The sequence below is a fragment of the Hylobates moloch genome, unplaced genomic scaffold, assembly GCF_009828535.3.
Source record: "Hylobates moloch isolate HMO894 unplaced genomic scaffold, HMol_V3 SCAFFOLD_7, whole genome shotgun sequence".
Taxonomy (NCBI): Eukaryota; Metazoa; Chordata; class Mammalia; order Primates; family Hylobatidae; genus Hylobates; species Hylobates moloch.
In genome coordinates, this window is record NW_026652282.1 from 33,596,064 (window position 1) to 33,622,097 (window position 26,034).

A 26,034-nucleotide genomic window follows, 5' to 3' on the forward strand; every position below is an offset into this window, starting at 1 on the left:
GACCTGGGAAAATTGGGATGTAGGGTCACCCTACCGATGACCTAAGAGAGCTCTGTTGTAAACATTTATTTTATAAAACGTTCTAAGCCATTAACTAAAAGGGAATGAGACATAATGGTCAATTGATACACCTTTTCACATTGTGTTCACTGATGAGACTAGTTTAATGAAAAAGGAGGTACTCTACCGCTATTTTACTTCTGTTTCTCTTCTGCGCTGTTATGGGAGAGAATCAAAGACTCCATCTGCTCTCTTCCCCCTTGTTTTCTCCTTCACTGAGTTTTTCTTATCTCCTTTTGCAGTGGTTAACTATTGCCACAATAATGCTGAATGAAAAAACACACCAAATATCAGTGGCTTAAAATGACAATCCTTTTTCTCATAGTTATGAAGATTGGCTATGGCACCTCTCCTTCCTGCTACAGGCTTGAGGTTCTAGGTTGGCTTCTTATGCCTCATCCTCTTTAAGCCAAAGGGATAGCCAGAGCATCTTGATGGCAGAAGTGCAATAAGATGAGCCCCACTGCTTGGGTACATTTTCAACCCCTGGATGTGTCATGCCTACTGATATCTTATTGGTCAAAGGAAGTCACATGGCCAAGATGAAGAAGCAGGGAAATATGCACTGCCCACAGTGAAGCCATGACAAGAGTGAGGATGCAGGAAGGGATGAAGAATTGGGGCCAACAGTTCAATCTACCATACCTTCTCTCACCTGAAATTCCAGATGCTTAAGCTATGAAATTTAGATGCAAAGAAAGTTAAAGCTAGAAGGAAACTCAGGCCCAGTTGCTCATTTTGCAGATTCCAAATGTGAATTTCAGAGAGCTGAGATAACTTGCCCAAGGCCATATAGAGGCTGTGACTAAATCTGGACTTAAATCCAGGCTATCAATCTTAGGCCAGTGTTCTTTTTTCACTGTAGTCCTTGGCATAATGCTATGCTTATTAAGGTGGATAAAGGGGCGTATGTCAAGAAATTTGGAGCAGAGTCTGATTACTTGAGCATGAACATACCTGACCAAGGTATGTTCTGGAGTCATATTCTAGCCTCTGAGCTCATTTTTTCATGCGAGTTCATATAAAATCCTCGAAAGTTTAGAAACTAAGTTTTAGTAGTAACAGAGCTAGAATCATCTTCAGGCTTATTCCTGCTAGTTGTTCCATATTTCTAGATTTCATCTTGAATTTTGAAAACTGATTTAAGAATATATTTAGTATTATTATTAGTAAGGGAATAAGCAATCCAGTTTCAATTTTATTCAGAAGTAGGTCACCTAATTCTACAAAATGGTTATTAGTCTAGTGTTGCTTAGCAAGGTACTTAAAAGAAAAAACTGCACATATCCTTGTGCTGCCCTTCTTAAAAACAGAAAACAAAAAGTGTAAGATCATCATTGCTTCCCACATAGGAAAAATAAAATGTCTTCAGACTTGATGTGACTCATTCAGTCTTCAATTACATTTTTAGGGGAGGTAAGAGGGTGGTGATGGTGAAGTCTGGAAACATCTCTGGAATAGACACAACAAAGTGGATTTATTCATTAATAATAAATATGAAAAAATAATGAATTTTAAAATTTATAACTCGAACTCAAGAAGACCATGAACTTTATGTGTTCAGATCTTTGCCACACGTAGAGCAACTCTCTGTATCATGGTTTCATAAAATCCAACATCTAACTAGGTATTCCCATAATCCAAAACTCAAGTATGCAAAAATCTGTCAGAAACCTATTGGTGTTACTCTTGGAAATAAAAGTCAAAAGTATGGTCTAGAACTACAAATAGTATTTTTAAATATAGGTAATGCATGTTAATGGCACAGAATTCGAATAGTTCAAAATTGTGAAAACTTGTCTTCCTCTCTCCTCTTCCATATCAGAAAATATTGACTATCTCATTCTTCTTTATGGCTACAAGATATTAAATTATAGAGATGTATCAAATTTATTTAATCAGTCCAACCCACTACCACATTAAATATGGTTAACTAAGCTATCTATATTTAATGGCTTTTCTAAGCAATCTTTTCCTTCAAAAAATAAACACTTTGAAATTCAAAATGAGGTATAAATCTTACCCAACCATTCCACTTCTGAGTATTTTTCTTACGGAGATAGGTGCATATATGAGAAATGAGTACATACAAGGATATTTATTCAAAGAGATTGGAAACAACCCAAAAGCCCATCAATAAAGGCCTTGTATAATATCACATGACCCTGATTTCTGCTTCACAAGTCACTGCTTCATCTTTGTCTTTACTCATTCTCTACAAAACTATTAAAAATTGGATTATTCAGTGCTCAGTTCTTTTCTCCTCACTTTATACAGCCTTCCAGGCATTATCATGTACTGTACTCTCAAGGTTTCATACACTTTTCACTTCCAACTCACATCTCTAACCCAGACCCTTCCTGTCAGCCCCAGACCCAGATCTAACTGCCCATATGACATCTCCACCAAGATACTTCATGTTTTCAACATATTAAAAACTGTAGTCTTCATTTCACAGTCTCCCTCACACTCATGTCTTCCTGCACCAGCGTGCCCTATCTCTGCACCTGGTACCATCATCCACCCAGTAACAGTAACCAGACACCTGCTATTGATCTTTGGTTTCTGCCTCTTTCTTATCCTGAGGCAAAAATCAATCAGGAAATCATATTGAGTCTGCCTCCTAAATATCTCTAGAGCCTGTCCAATTCTCACTGTCTCCATGGCACCATCCTAGTCCAAGCCACTATCATCCTTCTCCAAGATTATTGGAGCAGTCTCCTAGCTGCCGTCTATGCCACCAATTTTGTCCTCCCTCAATCCATTCCTCTTACTGTGGCCAGAGTGATTTGTCTCAGCATGTTATTTTAAAATGTTCAAACATACAGAAAAGTTGAAAGAACTTTATAGTGAACACTCTTATATCCACCACCCAATTCAGCTCTGCCATTCACATTTGACTATACTTGCTTACCATTATTGATCTATCTGTCCATCCCCAGAGCGATCTGTAAAACCTTCCATGGCTTCCCATTGTCTTAAGAATAAAATATAAACTCCTGCTTATGGCCCTGCATAAGATGGTCACTGCCAGTTTCTCCCAGGCCATTCCTCCCCTCCCCTTCTCTTCAGCCACAGAATTCCTTTTTCTACTTATCAATTGTGCCAGGCTCTATCCCACCTCATGGCCTTTGCCAGGAGTCTTCTTGGTCCATCTTTTCTTCAGCTTGATTCCCATTAGTCATCCAGGTTTAAAATGTTACCTCCTCAGGGAAACCTTCCCTGATCACTCTCTACTGAACGAGGTCACAGCAGCCTGCCTCTATTTCCCCTTCAGTGCACACATCACAATTATAATAAATTATTAACCGAATGAGTCCTTTAATGTCTGTGTCTGTTTCCTCCCTGCCATGTCCCTAGAATGTAAGATTCAGAAGGGCAGAGATGATATTTATATTTTTTACAGCTATATCCCAGTCCTTAGCTCACAGTAGGTAATCAAAAAATATTTGTGGAATAAGCGAAAACAAACTAATGTAACATCATAGAATATTAGACTATAGGCATCTTTAGAAACCACCATTTCTGACTCCCAATTAACAGATAAGGAAACTGGGGCCCATATAGATCAAGAAAAATGTCTGAATTCATTTACTGATTGGTCTTTTAAAAGCCACCTTGCTATAGTCACCATGCTGTGCAATGACACAGCATAATGATTATACTTAAAAATAATGTATATTTCAAAACAGCTGAAACAGAGGATTTCAAATGTTCTCATCACAAAGAAATGATAAATATTTGAGGTGATGGATATACCAATTAGCTTGGTTTGCTCATTCCACAGTGTATATGTGTGTCAAAACACCACATTGTACTCCATAAATATATACAATTATTATTTATCAACTAAAAATAAAGTTAATTTTTATAAAAGCAACCTTCCGACAAGTACTGTAGTTACAACCCTAGACTGCTGGGCCCAGCTTGTCTCAGCATAGATCCAAGCACAAAGTGTGCTTCCAGCCCCGCATGTCAGCTTATCAGAAGAAGAGACCACAGCCTTGCATGGAACATCCTACTCCTTCTTTGAAAATCTCAACTCTCATTTTTCCCTCAGATAAATCAAGTTGAAAAGGGACATGGGCAAATCTAAAAGCCTGATTTTATCCAATCATACATAAATAACACATACAGGATGTGGTAGATTAATTCTGTTAATCAGCTCTCCTTTCATTTATGTTGTTACTGTCGCTGGACTCATCAGGATGTAGATTTTCCAGGTCACGAAAACACCATAAACAAATATGTTTTGAAGTAACTTCATACTCTCGGCCTTTTTCCTTAAGAAATGTTCACAAATGTATGGCTAATAATCATTAAGTACTTAGGTAACTAATGAATGAATTGAGCCCACCTGATTCACAGTCATATTAGTCTCATCACTACCTACTACTCCAAAGTTTACCTTTTTTTTTTGAGACGGAGTCTCGCTCTGTCACCCAGGCTGGAGTGCAGTGGCGCGATCTCGGCTCACTGCAAGCTCCGCCTCCCGGGTTCACGCCATTCTCCTGCCTCAGCCTCTCCGAGTAGCTGGGACTACAGGCGCCCACCACCATGCCCGGCTAATTTTTTTTGTATTTTTAGTAGAGGCGGAGTTTCACCGTGTTAGCCAGGATGATCTCGATCTCCTGACCTCGTGATCTGCTCGTCTCGGCCTCCCAAAGTGCTGGGATTACAGGGGTGAGCCACCGCGCCCAGCCCAAGGTTTACCTTTGGTGAGGGAGGAGAAAGCCATGGAAGTAATTAGAGTAAACCCCACCTTTAGAAGCAAAGTGTAATGAAATATCAAGTCCTAGAAGCATCTGAAAGTGAGAACTAGTAGGATTTGGGGCTGTGATCAATGTTTGTTTTTCTCCCATGTATACATTTCACATTAAAGTGAACATTGTCCCTAGAAGTTGCCAGAAGGGTTTTACTTCTACGATAGTGTCATGTATGACCCCTGAAATTGAAGAAAAATAGGAGGGGAATGTTCATACAGGCAAAAGTACAACAAAAATTAGATTTGGAAAGGTTTGAACAATAGCCAGGAAAATTGCACTACATCAAGGATTCCAAAGGACTATCTGAATCATCTGGACTATGAATTGAATACATTTATTCCAGAGCATTGCTCCAAGCCTACTAAACAAAATCTCCAGCAATCCCAATCATTTTAATCAAGCTTCTTGGGTGAATCTAATACAAATGGATCACAGTTTGAAAAACACTGCATTAGAGGACAAATTATATCAACTCTATTCTTCAAACCAACTCTACATCATGATGGCTTCTTGAATTTGATCTTGAAATAGTCGATTTTTTGCATACCCAGAGATCATTAATTGCAAGGCAACCATGAAGGGGTGGAAAGAGTCTAACCTTCAACTCCGAGAATACTAGTTTAAATCTTGAATTGAGTACTTACCAACCATGCGACTTCGGTCAAGTTAATTATTCTTTATAGGCCATGGTCTATTTGCCTGTAAAATTGGAATAAATAGGCTACTTTGGAGTTACTGAAGATATCAAATAAGGTAATATATGTAAATATGCTTTGCAAATTCTAATCCATTTTTTTAAGAAGGTCATTATTGGTGAGGTAGTTCTATTACTCTGTGGTTCATAATTTCTTATGCCCCTCTTTTCCTAGATGCTGGATTAGGTCTTAAGCATTCTATGTACAATTAAGTGATCTCCAGTGTTTAGGTGTAGCAAACATAAAAAAAACCTGTATTTTATGCTAGGTTACTCCTTGTGGGTGATAGTAATATATTTATTTTAGACTGAAATTTCATACTTCATTGGATTAGATAATAAATATTACAGAAAATGTTTAATACCATGGGGAGAAAAATTGGTCAGTTTCTTGGCCCACAGATTATGGAACCTACAAGCAAACCATCTTTCCTCCCCTTTGTTCAACACTCTCTTCCAGTGTAATGACCATCTCTTTCTATGGCCCATTCCCTATACTCCATGTCAGGAAGACGAAACCTGCTAGCTTCACAATAATGTTGTGTAGAGTCATGTTCTTTGTGTACAGAAGGAAATTTACCATGCTGTCAAAACAATTTCCATAGAAATGCAAACTGCTGTTGTCACTATGAGTAATCAATTGTACCTCATTTACCTCACTAGAATTTATCAAAATTTTCTGGGGGAGGGTTTCTTATATATTTGGAAAACTAAAGTAGAATATATGGTTAGTATTGCCTATAAATGCCAAAACACTCATATGGGGTAGTAGATCATACTTTTCTCTCAAGTATTTTGGCAGAAGTAAAGATTTGTCTCTGATTTCCTTTTTCTCTGAAGGAGACAGAAATTAATACAGCACATAAATCAGATATTTTATTATAGTAATTAAAGCAAAAGTTTAAATAATTGGAATTTTCTAAAAGATGACTTCTTATAGGAGGGCAGAGAACTAGATAGATATTTAAATCTAAATATTTTATTTTTACCTCTCTTTTTTTCTTACTTTCTTTTTTTATTATTATTATACTTTATTGTGAGATACATTTACTTTGGGGAAGGATTCTGATTTCTCTTTCCAAACATTTTTTCTACTTACTCGATAGTTCATTTTGTCTTTAGAAACTTGAAGCTTGTTTGTGCAAATCCACAGGAATCCATAAGTCCCAATAAGTAAACTTAGTTTTAAACCTTTCTCCTTTGGAAACAAGGAAGGCAGCCATTCCATCACAAAGCAGTCATGGCAATCATTCAAGGTTGAACCCGTAGTTGAAATGATTGGGGATTGGGTATGTATATTTGTTTCCATCCTTTCTGAGTATTTATTATTCATAAATGGACATTTTAAAAGAGAGATCATTGGCTTTCAGTTGATTTGAAGAAAGAGATATCTGGACTTTTCCTTAGTCTTGATTTTTGAGCTTCCCCGCCACCTCCATTAATTTGTCTTCCCTGATACCTAAGTATCTTCTTACATTGTCCCTCTGGCTGATGGCGTGCACACCAGAATCTTAAGAGATGTCCTCCATGCTTTTTTCCACATGGGCTTATAGAAATATTATTCTTCATTTTCAGCTCTTTCCTGTCACCTCAGAGCCCAGTTCTGTTAGAGTCACTTGCTTGCAAGGCATCTGAATGCACAGAGCCAAGCTGAGGAGTGAGCTGCTGGGGAGCTTCCCAAGGTGCCAAATTATAAAGGGTGCTAAACATCCCTGAAAATGTAATGAGGTGGAGGGCTCTTCTCAGGAAGGATATGGTATTAGCAGGAAGAAATAATGTGTGCTTGAATAGATACATGGGGTGAGGAGCTCACGCGTGAAGAGCAATTTATGGCTGATAAATTGCCTCCTAAGACAGATCTGTTTAGATGTGGGGCTTTTGTTTTGCTGAGTGGGGCATGCAACCTTGGGCAACACAGGAATTGGGAAGGACATAGGGAAAAGGGACATTTGCCTTCACTGGGGACTTCTTTCAAATCTCTTCCACCAGGCAGGTCCACCTGAAAATATATGTTGTATAAATTCTTAAAGACCATCTGAGAATTGCACCACATAATCAGCCCAAGTATTGGCCCAGCTCTTTGAATGCACCAGGTCTCCATTCCTGGATTGAACATAATAGTCATGAGGAGACTTTTTCTCTGGGACCTGAAGATAAGTTCAGGGGTTTAGTGGGCTGGAGAAGGAAGACACATTTTCAATATCTAAGAACATCTAAAATCACTGGGTCGCTGAAACATTGGAATGGGGGCTCTTCTTTGAAAGGAATAAGGGATAATTTTCCAAACTCTGCCATAGGGTGGGTCACCTACATGTGAGTATGTTCACTTCTGCTTTGTCATGGCATTCACCTGCTTCAGCTGCCAATTTACTCTCCTACACTCTTGTTCTAATAGGACGTTGGTCTCTTCTCTTCTCTTTGTTTGTTTTTAGTTAATAGAGTTTATTTCTCAGAGCAGTTTAGGTTTACAGAAAAGTTGAGCAGAAAGTACAAGAGTTCCCATATACTACCTTCCCCCTGAGTTTCTCCTATTATTAACATATTGCATTGATGTGGTACGTTTGTTACAATTGATGAGCCATATTGATACATTATTATTAACTAAATATCATACTTTACATTAGGATTCATTCTTTGTATTTTAGTTCTATTAGTTTTGACAAATTTATAATATCATATATACACAATTACATTGCAACACAGAATAGTTTCACTGCCCAAAACATCTCCTGTGATTTAAACCATGGCAAACACTAATCTTTTTACTGTCTCCATAGTTTTGCCTTTTTTCAGAATATCATATAGTTAGTTAGAATTATGCAATGTGTAGCCTTTTTGGATTTGCTTCTTTTACTTTTCAATATGGCATTTAAGGTTCCTCCATCTCTTGTTGTGGCTTGATAGTTCATTTCTTTTTTATTGTGGTAAGAAGACAACGTGAAATCTACTCTCTTAAATTTTAAGTATGAAATATAGTATTTTTATTTGTTTTTAAATAGAGAAAAAGAAGAACTCTGAGGAAACAGTAAGTTTTTTTAATTGTTATTTTTCTTTTATTTATTTAATTATCCTGCTAGATTTTTTTGTTATTATTGGCCACAAATAACTGTTCCTGTGTGCTTGTCTTGCCATATTTACTAATTGCCTGTCTTACCATGCTACTAAATACTTAAATACCTAACATGCCTACTTCTGAGCTTCTGTATGTAACATACATCCCAGACAAAAGCTTTGTGCCACCCTGAACTTGCTGCAAATTGGGATTTTTTCATTAAATTTACTTTCCCAATATCTCTAACATGTTCTGAGTTATTTCTGAGTTCTTTTTTTAACTTTTATTTTACATTCAGGGGTACGTGTGAAGGTTTCTTATATAGGTAAATTGCATGCCACAGGGTTGGTGTACAGATTATTTTGTCATCCCAGTAATAAGCATAGTATTTGATAGGCAGTTTTCGATCCTCTCTCTTCTCCCACCCTCCACCCTCCACCCTCAAGTAGGCCCTGGTGTCTATTGTTCCTTTCTTTGTGTCCATGTGCACTCAATGTTTAGCTCTCATTTATAAGTGAGAACACATGGTATTTGGTTTTCTTATTCCTGAGTTCTTGAAGATGGATTATATGTCACCTATCCTTCGTGTCTTTATACTTATTTGTCTTTGGAGGAAAGCACATTTGCTGAATTGACACACGGATTGGATGGGTGTCTGGTTGCTGTTTTTAAAAATAGAATGATGTTGAATAACTCTTCTTGGTGCTCAGCTATTGAATCTGCCTTCGCATTTCGGTTTTTGCTCACTTATCTTCCTGTAAGTCTAAACTCTGAAACAATTACTGCCTTTGCCCTCCCCTCAATAAATCAAGGGAAGGGATCAGAAATGACATTTATTGAGCATCTACTATGTGTCAAGTACTTTACGAATTGTTACCTAATTTAAGGCTGTTTTTAAAAAAGACCTAAGAGGCTCATAGAGGTTAAGTAACTTGCCCAAGTTCAAAGATAGTATGTAATACAGCCTCACCCAACATGGAGCTTCCCAGTTCAGATCCCAAAGCCCAATTTCTTTGCACTACACTAAACTGCAACCCAAATAGAAACCTTGTGTTTGTCATGAGCTGGAGACTTGCCTCTTAAAGTGGGATTCATGAACCAACAGCATTACCAGAATCTGGGAGCCTGTTGGAAATGCAGAATGTGGGGCCCCAGCCCACACCCACTGAATCACAATGCTCATATAGTAAGATCCTTAGTTGATTTGCAAGAATAATGAACTGTGGAATGCATTGGTGTAGAGAAAATGGCAAAATTGATATTGACACTTAAGACTATCGCCTGTCAGTTGTAGTTGATGCCAGCATTGTCCTAAGATACTCCCATTTGCCAGTCTTTTCTTTGAGCCCCTTTTATTCCTTGATTTTTATTTCTTGGCATACACACATGCTTGATTACTAACATCCTTTGTGTGTGTGTGTGTGTGTGTGTGTGTGTGTGTGTGTGTGTGTGTGCGCGCGCACGCGTGCGTTTTCTCCTGTGGCTATCCTGATGACATCCTTCAGCCAGGTAATCTGACTTTATTTCAGAGTCCTTGAAATGAAAGACCTAAATATTTTTTATTCTACATGATTCTGATAACCTGCTAAATAGAATGAGGACCAACTGACTTTGGATACAATCTCCCCTAAACCTGAGGAAATAGTCCCTGAAAGCTTTATTACATAGTACTAATCAAATATCTTCTAGCTGGTATCTTCTATTTTCAATCAAGACTCAATATTTGTGTTGCTGCTGATGACAAACTGTAGAGAAAAGCATTTGGGTACCAAGTTGGCTTAAGTCAGTGATAAATGTGAGGCTTAACCCAAAAGTACATTTTGGTAAACCCAAACTTGAAAGAGGATGATGTATTATAAAGAACACTGAGTTGACAGTTAAGAAACCTAGCTCCTTCTCCAAGCTATGCTACTTGCTGTGGCTTTTGAGCAAGATAGTTTCTCTCACTGAACCTCAGTTTTCTCATCTATAAAATGGGAGACTTGAACTAAGTGATATTCAAAGTCTGCTCAAGCTCTAAAGTCCTATGACAACTTACATGTGCTAGAATTAATTTACTCTTTGACACCATCGACTGTAAGAGGCAGCCTTACTTTACATACCACAAAGGAAGAAACAAATGTTGTCAATTATAATTATTTAAGATGTTGCTCTGGATATTCTGCATCTGTTCCTGCATATTTTCTCTTTGCTCTTTTCACACTGTTTTATGCCCTAAGAGGTGAACCTTAATGATTTGCTTCAATGTGACTCTCTTACCTTCTGGATTTTGGTTGGGTTTGGACAAAGAAAACCAGCAGTAGGAGATTGAATGGTGTGAGGAAAGTGAGACTGGTATAGTTATTAGCCTGGCTCCCTCCTGCTGGGTCACCAAGTGATAGTGGCTACATTCCTCTATTCAGGGCTATAGTTCTTGTTAGGTTACCTTCTCCTGCAGCTAGAGCTACAGAGCCACTCCTGCCCTCCAATCTTTCAGGCCTACTAGTGGTAAAGGCTCCTAGCTGTGGCTAGTATCACCATCCCTTGTTGTTTTCCCTTGACCCTGACTGCACCTTTATAAATAATCCCTCTACTAATCTTTCCTCCGTGTTGCAGCAACAGTTTCAGTGTTCCATTTGTTTCCTGCTGAGACCCTAATTGATACAGTAATTGATATTAGGCCTGTTCTTTAGGAAGCAGGCTATCAAAATAGAATTTCAAGATTGTATTGCTCACATATTTGAGAAGCATTCCCAGCACTTGGCACATTAATATGTGCATAGTACATGTTAATGTCTTTGAATAAAAAACAAACCAAAAAAATGTCTTCCAATTGTAGTGCCCCTGTTCACCGGAAGAAATATAAGGTAGCCAAAAATCAAGACGGTTTTTCTTATCACTTTTATTTCTAAGATATTATCTAGTCTAGGTTCACTGTCTACAACTCACCAACCCTTTAGCAAAACTGCTGATCAGAATTGCATGGGCTCTCAACTAGTAATGACTGAGACTACTCAGTCTGGAAAAAAAGCTACTGTGCCCTTGAAAAACTCCATTGCATTTTCTTTCCTAATTTACATAATTTACTAATTGGTCTCTATAGAGACAAAGGAACAAGTGTCTCACCTCTGGCCCTCCTCTAGGGAAATGCTACTCAAAGTTCTGGCCCATGATAGGATAGGGAGCTTGCATCAGAATGTAAATCAGGGTGTGGCTTCCTCCATGGAAAGTTTTGCAATCAAAAACATCAGCTGAACTAAATAACAAATTTATTGACATTGTTGATTTCCAGTCTTGGGCAAACTCCTTATCTCCTTGTAAACCGGTAATAAATGGTGCGGGGACCAGCAACTAGTACAAGGACCACATTCTGAGGAGCATTGCTCTAGAGGGTCTTGGAACTCAGTCCCTTCACAAAGTTCATCTTCTAAATTGCTGCCACTTGTTGAGAAATAAAAGTATTTCTTCTCTTTCTGGTTTTTCAAGAGAGAGCAAAGTAACTCCTCTTTCCAAGCCTGGAAGTTCATGCTTAGTCTCAGAAGGCATCAGAAATCCACTTAGCTTGCCCAAGAGTCAAACGGAATTTCATGAAACTAAGCGACACATTGGAAGATACTCAAGAGCAAAAGATTCAGATTTGATCTGTGACCAGATAATGGCATTTCAGTTCCATTTGAAATCAATTTGTTAGTCTCACGGCACTGCTGCCTAAGCACAGCACCATCCTCCACAGAAAATTGTTTCTGATGTAGAGAGAGACAATACAACATTTCAAACACGATGCAGAGAAATTAAATTTTCTTCAAGCTCCAATGCAGCCATAGAGCAAACAGAAAAACAAATCCTTAAGCTGTTGAGCATCTTCAGAAATGACACCATAGTAACAGAAATGCATCCGTACACTGCACATTCATTAGTAAAACTGATTCTGATGAACAAAGCTAGGTGCTTTGCCACATTCCTGCAGCTTTGTCCTAAGGAGAAACAAGTGCCATATTTTAAATGAGTTAAACATAAGTTTAACTTTGTAATGCAAACGCTAAAAACATTGGCCAAAGGCAGAGAAGCAATAACAAGTGTTTCTCCAAAGGGGGAGGCGTATTCCCATCATGGTTATACCTGGCATCTTTCTCACCTCACCCAAAACAGTGGTTCTCACCCTTGGCTTCACATGAGAATCCCCTTGGAAGCTTTTAAAATCCCTCAAGTCCTGTCTGCACCTAGACCAATTATATCATAATCTCTGGGTGTGGCACCAAATCATCAGTATTTTTTAAAGCTCCCTGAGTAATCTGAATGCATATCCAAGGTTAAGGCATAAAGTGTATTGAGAGGGCTGGTAGGCCAAGGTTGTCATGTTTGCAGTCTTGCTGACAAAGACAGCCCCCTTACTGCAGCAACCCTTAGAACACTGCTATACAAGAAGCCCTCAGTGTCCCTTCTTCAGTTACTGTCTCAGCCTTAATGCTGTTAACAAGCAAGTAAAGCTGAGAGGAGATGAAATATTGGTGACTTTTTGTGAAGATTAAATGAGATAATTTGAATGCAGTGTTACAGTTTAGATTTTTTTTAAAATTTAAAGTTCTTGGATACATGTGCAGCACGTGCAGGTTTGTCACATAGGTAAACGTGTGCCATGATGGTTTGCTGCACCTATCAACCCATCACCTAGGTATTAAGCCCCACATGCATTAGCTATTTATCCTGATGCTCTCCCTCCCTCACAGCTTAGAGTCTTGATGAGCCAAAAGGGTCCACTCATCCCTGCTATTCATTTCTGATTAATTTAGCTAAGGATACAGAACCTATCAAAAGAAAGATAGCTGCAAAGAGGAGGAGCAGATGCAGCACATGTGGAGAAATGTTCCCTTAAGTGTGGGGTCTCTACAAGGCACACAGCTATTAGGAACCGTCCCCACAAGACCTACCAGAGTTAAGAAAGATGCCAAATTTTGGGGTTTTTCCACTCCTTTCTATTCCAGATTCCATCACAATTCCAGAATTATATTAACAAACGGGGTTCTTCAGTTTAAGGCAGTACAATGTTTGGTCTTTGGACTCCTGGGTATCCTAAAACTTTTTCAAGGGGTTAGCAAGGTCAAAACTATCTTCCTTACTTGCTCTTGTCACTGTGCAAAACTGTAGCACTATGGCATGAATCAAGGCAGTGCATATTTTTATCTTCATGCTTTCATAGTAAGAAAAGTAAAATACCAGTTTTATTTAAGAATATCCCTGATGAAGCAGTAAAGAATACTGTTATTAAATCTTGACCCATAAGTACATATGTTTTAAATATTTTCTGTGTATACCAAAGTATGATGCATTTTCAGCATTCTTTTTATTTTAAAGAACAAATAACGGGTTATTCAGGCTTGAGAATTTGGCAGACACTTTTTCAAAAATGAACAAAGTGAGCCTGTCACTTCAGGGAAAACAATTGGCAGTACTTGTTGCCAATGATAATATTCGAGCTTTGAAGCAAAAATTAGAATTTTAGAAAACTTGTATCCACCATTGTGACTGTGACAGCTTCCTAATACTTATACACTTTTCTGATAAGATTGGTGATGACATTAACTAATGTGAGATTCCAATATTGTGTAACAAAATGTATCAATCTTTGGAAGAGCTACTTGATTCAATGAACCAGTGTTTTCTAAATGATGGATGCATGAGTTACAAAATTGTGCATAGATAAAAGATACATTCAAAGCGCAAGATAAACCAATCGATTTTAATGCAACAGAGTACAAAGAGTTTTCATATCACGATTATTCGTTAAGGAACTACAACTTGTTGACTTTTGGTGAAGTGTCAAAAAATATTCACAGTCGGCCGGGCGCAGTGGCTCAAGCCTGTAATCCCAGCACTTTGGGAGGCCGAGGCGGGCGGATCACGAGGTCAGGAGATCGAGACCATCCTGGCTAACACGGTGAAACCCTGTCTCTACTAAAAATACAAAAAAAAAAAAATTAGCCAGGCATGTTGGCGGGCGCCTGTAGTCCCAGCTACTCGCAGAGGCTGAGGCAGGAGAATGGTGTGAACCCGGGAGGCGGAGCTTGTAGTGAGCCGAGATCGCGCCACTGCACTCCAGCCTGGGGGACAGAGCAAGACTCCGTCTCAAAAAAATAAATAAATAAATAAAAATAAATAAATAAAAAATAAAAAAATAAGAAAAATATTCACAGTTATCTAAATAGGCTATTAAAAATACTCCTCCCTTTTCCAAATACATATATGTGTGTGTGTATATATGTGTGTGTGTGTGTATGTGTGTGTGTATATACATATATCTGTGAAGCCAGATTTTCTTCTTATATTTCAGTGAAAATAACATATTGCAAGAGACTGACTAGGAAAGCATATATGAGAAACTAGCTATCTTCTATTATGCCAGACTTTGAAGAGACTTGCAAAAATGTAAAATGATGCTTCTCATCTCACTTTTTTGTTTTGCAAAACATACTTAGATTTTCTCAAAAATATGTTATCTACATCATCATGCAATAAATTTATTTTTTGAAATGCATGGAAATATAATTTTTAAAATTTCTGTTTTGATTTCTAACCTGATAAATATTGAGAGATGTAACCCACATAAAGTACTTTGGAATCCTTCAAAGGTTTGAGAACTGCGGGTTTAAGGAAATTTTTATAGACATAGGCTGTTCACATTTTTGTTTTTGCAGACAGTTAAATTACTAATTCGCCCAGCTTGATGTTGTGGAAGCTTGATTTTAGGCTTTGTTAAGGAGGTCTACTTTGATTTAACTTAATCCTGAGCCTTGTTCTTTACTTTTGAAGAGTAGTCCTGGATTTTCAGTGGAAGCTGAACCTGTTCACTGAGCTCCTTTAACTTGAAAGGATTTGACCTCCAAACTATCTCTCCAGCACAGATCAGCTGCTGAGATCACTGCTCAGCTCAGGTCTTTCCCTTCAGCTATTTTGTCTTCCTCCTGGACTTCTTGTAGCCTCACTCTGTGCATGCACAGCTCAGGGGTCAGTTAAAGATTTGAGGCAATTTATATGCACATTTGGGTTCCCCCTCCCAAATCCCACCCACTGGCTTTCTCCTTTCACATATCTCCTCCATTTCCACACTCTCTGGTCGTCCTGCCTTCATCCTCTGAATCCTCAGCCCAGTAAGAGTACAGCCTTCTGCTTGAGTTCCACATCCAGTACACTAGCAAATGGAAAAGTCCTCAAGGGAAAAGCCAACCAAATGTGCATGTTACCCAATGTGCTTACATTCTTTCAAAGTCATAGTTCTTTCAGTCTCTGCCTGCTTTTGGTTGAGTGCCAATGAGTTCCAGTAACTTCTCTTTCTTTATTTTGTCCAGAGTTATAATTGTTATCAGCAGAGAGGTTAGTATGATATGGGATAGTCTGCCTTTAAATGAAATTTAATTCCTGTCTCTTCCTATTTTGAACTAAGATTAGCAAGGCCACGTTCTCATCTGTGGGGTGACAGCAGAGCCATACCAGACCCTTGAACAATATGTCCTCCTCCATCTGTGCAGTGTTCTGTAAAATCTATTTCCCCACAATCTACTCAGCAAGTCTGGTTTAATATCATCTTGCCGGGGGTGGTTCTGATGTTGGGCCAAAGGCCATCATAACACATCCAATTGCCTCACAATCTTTTTTTTTTTTTTTTTTTTTTTTGACAGGGTCTCATTCTGTCACCCAAGCTGGAATGCAGTGGCATGATCACAGCTCACTGCAGCCTCAGCCTCCCAGGCTCGAGTGATCCTCTCACCTCAGCCTTCCAAGTATCTGGGACCACAGGTGTGTGCCTCCACACCCAGATAATTTTTAAACATTTTTTATAGAGACAGGGTCCTGCTATGTTGGCCCAGGCTAGTCTTGATTTCCTGGGCTCAAGCAGTCCTCTCACCTTGACCTCCCAAAGTGCTGTGATTACAGGTGTGAGCCACCACACCTGGCCAATTGTCTTACAATCTAATAAAATCAGTGTGTTGAAGACACATCTGCACTCCCATGTTTATTGTGGCATTATTCACAATAGCCAAGATAAGGAATCAAACTAAGAGTCCATCAAAAAAATGAAAGAATATTTTTAAAAATATTACCTCGGTTACCTCTGAAAATATTCTTGCCTTTTGACAACAGCAACAGGCTCTTTTTGAGTTTCCCTGCCCCACACATAGAGCCAAATACTCTCTAGGAAGTCCTGTCTCCTCGTGGAGTTCATGATGATTCCTGTGTAACCTGTGCTAGACACCTCAAGGCAGGAAGAACCAGGCCCAGCCTCCACCATAAGGTCAGTTCTGGTCATGGTAGGGGGCTGGACCTGACTCTTCCTGCCTTGGTGCCTAAGATAGGTTACACAGGAATCACAAGGAATGTCAGTTCTGGCACTAAAACAATTGTCCTCTGAAAATGGAAACCTCAAAGCCTATCAAGTTCATCCATGTCTCTTGATGTCTGTAATCCTCCAGTTATAGGCATGAGCTGTCTCCCTCACTGGTCTTGTTGTTGTCTCATTCTCATACTGCTCTGAGCGTCCCCTAGCCCAACTCTCTTCCAGACTTTGATGCCTCTGGACTATTGCCACACATACACACACACACACACACACACACACACATTTCATAGTAAAATGACCTTTTGTCTCAGTCCATTTGTGTTGCTATAAAGGAATAGCCGAGGCTGGGTAATTTATAAAGAAAAGAGGTTTACTTGGTTCATAGTTCTGCAGGCTGTACAAGAAGCATAGAGCCAGCATCTGCTTCTGATGAGGGCCTCATACTGCTTCCACTTGTGGAGGAAGGCGAAGGGGACCTGGTATGTACAGAGAACACATGGCAAGACAGGAAGCAAGGGAGAGGGGAGTGCAGCTGGAGGCTCTTTTTGATGACCAGTTCTCAGGAGAATTCTCACAGGAACTAACAGAGGAACAACTCACTCCTTACTGCCAGGATGGCACCAAGCCATTCAGGAGGGATGTGTCCCTATGACCCAAACATCTCACATTAGACCCCACTTTCAACACTGGGAATCAAATTTCAACATGAGACTTAGAGGAGTCATATATCCAAACCATAGCACCTTCCTACAGCTTTAGTATCTTTTCAAAATATTCTTGAGTAAATTCTTGTTTTCCTCTTTGTCACTTTTCTTACAGCAGGTTGCTCTTTCATACTTTAATATCACTTGGTTGAGAGGTAATGTCAACATCTGCTCAATTCCCCACAGCTCCTTCTTAATTGATCATTCTTTCCTAATCTGAGCAAAAGACCTTCTCTGAGAATCCTGCCATCTACCAGATCACTTTCCATCATGCTTTCCTTACAGTCACCTATCTATACACAGTTATCTCCTCCACTCTATACATCCTTGGAATTTGACTCTCACTTATCTCCTTTGCCTTAACTCCTGCCAGTATCCACATCACCCATATGGATAATTTATTCAACTTCCTAACATCACAATTTCAATGATATTTTCTTCCTCTCTTCCAAATCTCTCGTATCTTTGTACCGATTATATTCACTCTTAAACCACATTAGGATCATTAGCCTTTCCCTATATTCTTTGAATAGGTCAGCACCGCTACTGTTTTTTGTTTTTGTGTTTTTTTTTGTTTTTGAGATGGAGTCTCGCTCTGTCGCCCAGGCTGGAGTGCAGTGGCGCGACGTTGGCTCACTGCAAGCTCCACCTCCCGGGTTCACGCCATTCTCCTGCCTCAGCCTCCCGAGTTTCTTTTTAGACTAGCTCTTGTCCTTGTGTGTAATCACACAATCCATTTTCTCAATACTACAACCAACTCCCTCCCCTTGTCCTGCCACCATACCTTTGTCACAACCATCTACCCCTAGATTAGTCTTTCAGTATGCCTTCTCTCTTCCTCAACCTGTGTGACTAAGCATTGCTGAAGAAAAATGGTCAATTATACTGAATGATTTTATCATGGCTTATAAGATATGTCTTCAAGAGATGCTTGATATCACTATTAACTGTGGAATTGTAAGGAAGAAAAGTCCAAGAAATCCAGTGTTTCAAGACTACACTTTTAATTTTACTGTCTGTATCATTAAGGACTTAATTACAGAGAATAGAGTCAACGCAAGCTAGTTCAAAGGGAAAGGATTTTGTTCTTATCTGGAGTGGAAGGCTAAAAAAATAGGCTTTATGCTGACCTTCCATAAAAAAGTACCTAAACCACCTGGGACTGCCAAGGTGGGAATTTTCCTACCAATTTGGGAAGCCACAATTATATTTGTTTATTCTAGAACTACTCCATGTTTTCTACCATAAAGAAGCCATGTCCCTCATTATTAAAACGTCAAAAAAATGAAAGAGGTTGGCGAGGATGTGGAGAGAAGGGAATCCTTATACATTGTTGGTGGAATTGTAAATTAATCCAACCTGTATGGAAAACAATATGGAGATTTCTCAAAGAACTAAAAATAGAACTACCATTTGATCCAGCAATCCCACCCCTGCGTATATACCCAAAGGAAAAGAAATCATTATATAAAAAGACACTTGCACTTGTATGTTTACAGCTGCACTATTCACAAGAGCAAAGATATGGAATCAATCTAAGTGTGCATCAACAGATGATTGGATACAGAAAATGTGATACACACACACACACAGACACACACACAATGGAATACTACTCAGCCATAACAAAAAGAATGAAATCATGTCCTTTGCAACAACATGGACGGAACTGGAGGCCATTAAGTAAACTAACTCAGAAACAGAAAGTCAAATACTATATGTTCTCACTTATAAGTGGAAGCTAAATAACGTGTACACATGGACATAGAGTGTGGAATAATAGTAGAGTTTCAGAAGGGTAAGGGTGGGTGGGGATGAGAAATGAGAAATTCCTTAATGGGTATAATGTGTACACTATTTGGGTGATAATGATACCGAAAGCCTAGACTTCACCACTATGCAACATATCCATGTCACAAAATTGCACTTGTACCCTCTAAATTTATACCAATAAATAAATAAATAGCCATGTCCCCAGTTAAGAAGTTGTCAGCAGCTATGGGAACCAGCAGAAGCTGGCCTTCAAAATAGGCCCCAGTGATCTTTACTTCTTAGTATCCATCCTATTGTGTTGTCCTCTTCCCCATTATATAGGGCTGATCTGTTGGACCAACAGGATACTGTGGAAGTAACAGTGTGTGTCTATTGAGACTATGTCATAAAAGATATTGCCTCTTCCACTTTGTCCTTTCTTGGATCACTTCTACCAGAGGAAGCCAACTACCATGTTATGAGAACATTCATGCAACACGTGGGGACAAACAGAGATCTCTTCCAACGACCAGCACCAACTTGCCAGTCATGTGAGTGAGCCACCATGGAAGCAGATTCTCCAGCCCCCCAGTCAATCCTTTGACCGCAGTCCCAGCCAAGATATGACAGCAATCTCAAGAGAGACTCCAAGCCAGGATTGGCCAGCTAAGTTGCTCCCAAATCCCTGACCCACAGAAATTGTGAGAGATAATATGTTTGTTGTTTTAAGACACTGATTTTTGGGGTGATTTTTACTGCAGGAATAGTATACGTATCAACATCCTGAGCATTAACCCTTGCTTCAATGTGCACTGCCTTTCCTCTCCTTCACTGCCCACTCCAATGATCTAAGCTCGAGAGTTGAGAGTTTGTAAAGGTAAATCTGCAGTTCTCCGTAAATGGACTGGACTCTTCCACCTTCTAGTTCATCCTTCACTACTAGATTTCTAATAACGGTTTCTACTGGACTAACCTCCCACAGACAACAACTATATCTGAATATATATATATATGTGTGTGTGTGTGTGTGTGTGTGTGTGTGTGTATATATACTACAACCTGCATGCATGTGTAGAAGTTCTGCAGTACCAAACTGTAAGCAAGCAGAACTAGGAATTGTTTATGTTTGTTTATTTGTTTTTATGAGGTCCAAAAGGTACATAGAAAAGTTCTGCAAGATTTCCAGTGGGAAACTGGTTCTCTAGAGAGAGGCTATTAATTAATCTTTAGAAATGTCCCCAAATTTTGATGCAGGGTATTTACTTTTAAAATACCATAGTGGATTCATTGATCTTCAAATAGTCTGTTGATCTTGTTGGGAAAAGTGCTTGCAATATTCCAAGTCATCAGGTAAATTGGTTTGAAGGAATCCAAGTAGTTCCTTAAATGTCAGCTCATCTTCAAGGTTTGAACCTTTCAGGGTATGGGGCAAAGGGCACAGGCTGACTTGTCAAAGCAAGAGAGCTTTAACAAAGGTAGAGGCAGATATATGCTTACTTAATTGCAACAAATGATCTCTTGAACTTTTCCTTTTTTCTTTTATTTCCATAAGTTTTTGGAGAACAGGTGGCTATTTGGTTACATGAGTAAGTTCTTTAGCAGTGAGATTTTGGTGCACCCATCACCTGAGCAGTGTACACTGAACCCAATTTGTAGTCTTTTATCCTTCACCCTCTTCCCACCCCTCTTGAACTTTTCATGGTTTCCAATTGGTCACTATTTGACATTCCTCTAGGAGCCATGCCATTGACCTTTCTGATACATCTGAAGAAGACAGAAGTCAAAAATTGGCTTCTAGTATGCTCTGTGAACAAAATCATGTTTGTAAATAGAGTGTAAACCTATTGGCAGTTCAGCAATCGCCCTGCCTAATATTCAAAAAAAATTATTAAATCTGCTTTCTGTGTTAACTCTCCGTATGTTAGAATTTATCTATTGTTTCTATAAGGTCCAAAAGGTACACAGAAAAGTTCTGCAAGATTTTCAGTGGGAAACCAGTGGGAAACATCATTCACTTAGTCATTTTGTTTAGGAATAGATTGTGAACCAAACTGATATTCTGAAAATGGAGGAAAAATTTCAAGATTTGCATGGAAGAATTGAGGAGTCTGGCTACTGGTTAAAAACCAATGTGTGATTTTTCAGGCCTGATCACAGGTGATGACAAAGACTTTACCTGGCAGGCTTCACCGGGAAAGCTGCCCTCCACACACCAGACTTGGTGCACAGCCAGCGTATGGCAGTCTCTGTGGGGTGTTGCAGTCAAAGACTCAGACCCCCTGGCCAATCATGCTCTTTCACATATTTACATTCCTAGCCCTGTGCCTTCATTTCTAGGCCCTTTATCTGAGGCCTTGGGCAAGAGGTCTTCAGGTTCCTCTGCTGAGATCTTATGGGGTAAGGAAAAGGGAAAAAATTTGAGGATACTTTCCTTCACTCTGCCTCAGTGCCCAGGACTTTTCCACTCCTACCCCACCACATGACTCCAGGGTCCGTAAAACTGCCAGAGCCTTTTGTTCAGGGCTCCCTCAATAGAAAGATGACCCCACGTCTGTGCTGCTCCACTTGAATCTTGACCAGCCTGCTGTCCCACAGGGGAAAATGGAACAGTGAAGTTGATGCTTCCTCTGATTTTAGATTGTGACTGAAGGCTTAACTCTTTCATTTTCAGCTTGTGGCTTTAATTGGCTACTTGAACACCTGACAGCTCAGCTCTCTCCCAGCTCAGCAGAGCTCCTAGAAAGACTAATTAAATTTTTTCCATTCTTAAAACACCACTAAGGATCACAATCCTAAAACCACTGACCACACTGAACAAGTATGGCTGGTGCTTGATAAACAAAGTGAGTTCTATTAAATTTGCTCCAAAACATTTTATTAATAAAAGTCTTATTTAAAAAACAAAATAGAAAAGAGTTAGGTGTCACACTGAATAACATGTTGATAGCCCGTGTATGGTTATGGGTTCTAATTTCTCTACAAAATCAACTGGCCATGATGGAGTAAAGAAAGTTAGAAAGAGTAAATATAGTCATATAATTTTTTGAAACACTTCTAAGTACAAAAAGCAGCATGCTAATTTTTAAGTGCAAAGAAAGCTCATAATAAAATAGACTTTTAAAATTACAAATAAAAATCTGTACATCAAGGATATTTTTAAAGCTTTCCCGTGTGCATGTCACTATGTAGACAATGAAGAGGAACTGCCAAGAGAGGAACCATCATGTCAGGTGTTACAGGTCTGGCCCATTTCGGCTTGTAGGACCATCTCTTCTTTTCTCAAGGGAAAAGTGTCAATCAGGTTGAACAGGGCCACAGGCATCACCAGGGAGACATAGCGCTCTTTGTCCATGCCATGCTTATCCACTAGCACCATACTGAAGGAGTAGAGTGGGATCTGCAGCAACAGCCTGCGGCAGACAAAGAAAAGAGGACACTAAGTCAAACCATGACTCCCAAGGGTCCTGGTGGATCAACCAGAGCCCTACTGTGACAGTGTGCAGAGAAAGCTTTGACACAATGAAGGACTGAATCATCCTTTAGACCCTGTCTACTCAAACTGTGACCCTTGGACCAGCAGCATCACATGAGAACTTGCTAGAAATGGAGACTCTCATGCCCAACCCCAAGCCTACTGAATAAGTGTCTGCATTATTATCAAGATCCCCAGATGACTGGTATGTACATGAGAGGTTGAAAAGCACTGCTTTAGTTTTAGATTATAGTCAGGAAGACTTCAGATGTACAATGGTGCCATATACCAACATTTGCTACAAGGTGCATACAAGGCTAACAGATTTTTTTTTTTAATTGAATTGGAATCAATCCAAGTCTGGAATCAACCCAAAACCCACGTTTGCTGACTAGTGTTGCATGACCACATACACACTAGGACAAAGTCAGTGATTATGAAAAGGGGTGATTTTGCTCCCCACCCCCAGGGGAAATTTGGCCATGTCTGGAGATATTTTTGGTTGTCACAGTGGAGAGTGAAGATGTGACCGGCATTTAGTGGGTAGAGGCCAGGAATGCTGCTAAACATCTTGCAATGCACAGCCAACTCTCCCCGCCAAACAAAGAATTATCTGTTCCCACATAGCAATAGTGCCAAGGCTGAGAAACTCTGGGCTAGGTAAAGCTGATTGATATAATTTCCCAGCATGATAGTTCTGGCCTATTCAGTGGCCAGCTCAGGACTGCAGAGTTATAAGGGATTGAGCTTGGTCTACACCCCATATATTCTGACTTGGTTGATCATAATTTGTACCCCAAATAATTCCAAAAAAAGTATATGAAGTGGTTTCAAGTGTCTGGTGTTCTTTCCGCTCTACCACACTAGAATTTAAACTAAAAAATATGATTTTTATATCAACACAAACATATTTAGATGGGAATAGCCAGAGAAAGCAAACAAACAGATAAGCTGAGCCCAATGAACAAATGAGCCCACTCAGTCTCTTCTCCAGATTTTTTTTTCAGTTTGGATATTTTGAGATTGTGTAGGAGGCAGAATATACACTGCCATCTGGATTTAAAGTAAAATATGTTTTCCTCATACAAACATCAAGGTTAAAAAATCACTATATAGAACACAAACTACTTTTTTTCTGCCTTTTAAGAGGGAGTTTCAAGGAAGAAGGGAATAATTTGTATTTTATCCCAGTGGGGAGCTAAATTGCCAATTCACTCCCAGTGACTAGAAATGAAAGAAAGAAGACATGGCAATGCCTCTGCCAGGTTTCCTGCAGTGCTAAGAGGGGAGCTCAGAAGTAGATGACTGCAAAGTGCATTAATGAGTTCTGAACACGCGAATGTAGGCTGCAAAGCAAGGTGTGAATGAAGAGATAAAATGCTCTGCATCTTTAAGAGGAAGGGTATTGAGTTTTCTTTTGGGAGCACGGAGGAGTTCTGGCACAGGGAGCTCTCAGGAAACAGAGGAATAGGGAATGTGGTGGCTGAAGCCTGTGGGAAAGGGTGACCAATAAGACATTGGAGCATTCATTTTTTTTATCGTGCTTGTGAGACTAGGACGGGAACCGCCACCACCACCACCACGGTGCCACCATCTGCTACCACACACATTCCTGTGTAAGTCTTGTGCCTTGATTGACACAGAATGTAAAGAGGGAAAACTGTCATGGGAAGAGCTGAGTGGCTGGATCAGCAGGCTAGCAGCAGCCACAGGAATGCATCCCACTAGGGCCGAAAGACCACAGAAATCTTGGGGATGAATGATCAAACACCACACAAAATCGGGGATGAGGTGTGATGCCGACAGTATGTCTGAGTTACATATGTGTCTGTCGTCAGATTGGAAGGAGTTCTTCCTGGAAAGTCTTCCAGGGAACACTGTGGACTCAAAGAATAATGTGGGTGTAGAAATTATGGCTTTCAGGCCGGGCGCGGTGGCTCACGCTTGTAATCCCAGCACTTTGGGAGGCCGAGGCGGGTGGATCACGAGGTCAGGAGATCAAGACCACAGTGAAACCCCGTCTCTACTAAAAATACAAAAAATTAGCCGGGCGTGGTGGCGGGCGCCTGTAGTCCCAGCTACTCGGAGGCTGAGGCAGGAGAATGGCGTGAACCCGGGAGGCGGAGCTTGCAGTGAGCCGAGATCGCGCCACTGCACTCCAGCCTGGGCGACAGAGCAAGACTCCGTCTCAAAAAAAAAAAAAAAAAAAACGAAATTATGGCTTTCTTGGTCCCTGTCTTCCCTGAGATTGCTGGAAAATTCCTCTGGAAAGCATGAATCAGATCATACCTCCAGATAAAAAAGAAATGATGGTAAGAAAGAAGGTAGGTGGTGACCCTGCAACCCCAGGCACCCAGTCTCTTCTTTCTGTTGACTCCCTTCAAGGGTTTTATTACGACCTCGGTGCTATTTGAAAATAGTCTTACAGCCAGACAAGAGAACTTTTACATTATGCAGACGTCATGCTTTTCCTTCTCCTCTTTCGCTTTCCATTCTTTGCCTAAATCATCTTTTTTCCTCTGCACTAGACTCCAAGGTGTCTAAAAAAAACCTTTCCAATTCAAAGGGAAAAGGTTCTGCCAAGCTCTTTGTTTCTCACTGATATGTCTGGTAACACAGGCATGCCGGCCTGACACAGAATCCATTAGGTAATGCACCTGAGTGATCATTTCTGCATGACATTTACCTGGACTATCATCCAACTGCAAAATAGTGATTGACTCTTTCCTTGAAGGCTGCTGGGCAAAAATTCTATTTCAAAACTGTAAAGGCTTTGGTAAAAAACTAGGCCAGTGGTCCTCACCATGTGGTCTCTTGGGAGCTCACTAGAAATGCAAATTCTCCGGTACGACCAGAGACCTACTGAATCAGAAACACAGTTTACAGCCTACGGTGTAGACTCCAGCAATATGTATTTTAACAAGCCCTCCAGGGGATTCTGATGGAGGCTAAAAGTTTGAGAACCACGACATAATGTATTCAAAAATCATCTTCAGCCTGCAGAAGTCTATGGTAGCCCCAATATATACAATCTGAATGACAAGTATTTTTTAATCACATTTTTCTGTTCTTCAAGTAGATTAAACAGTTTAAAATCACATCAAGATTTTATGAAGATGACATACACACACGCATACACACATTCAATCCAAAGACCATTCAGAAAATTCTGCAACAAGTTTTAAAAAATCATTGACACAGGATATGAGCAAGTAGTTCTAAA

The 26,034-nt window shown here is 39.7% G+C and overlaps 1 protein-coding gene across 3 annotated transcripts in view; it reads right to left on the reverse strand.

The window, feature by feature from the left end:
* Positions 1–5,477: 5,477 nt before the first annotated feature.
* Positions 5,478–26,034, reverse strand: part of SRPX (sushi repeat containing protein X-linked) — an 87,241-nt gene continuing 66,684 nt past the window's right edge. For 2 of the 3 annotated variants that reach the window (XM_032756720.2, XM_032756718.2), the window contains one exon: positions 22,198–22,749. In XM_032756720.2, the coding sequence (XP_032612611.1) occupies positions 22,699–22,749 (51 nt within the window). In that variant the 3' untranslated portion in view covers positions 22,198–22,698. Of the gene's footprint in view, positions 5,526–22,197; positions 22,750–26,034 lie in introns of those variants that run through there. The other variant, XM_032756719.2, reaches the window with a different exon arrangement.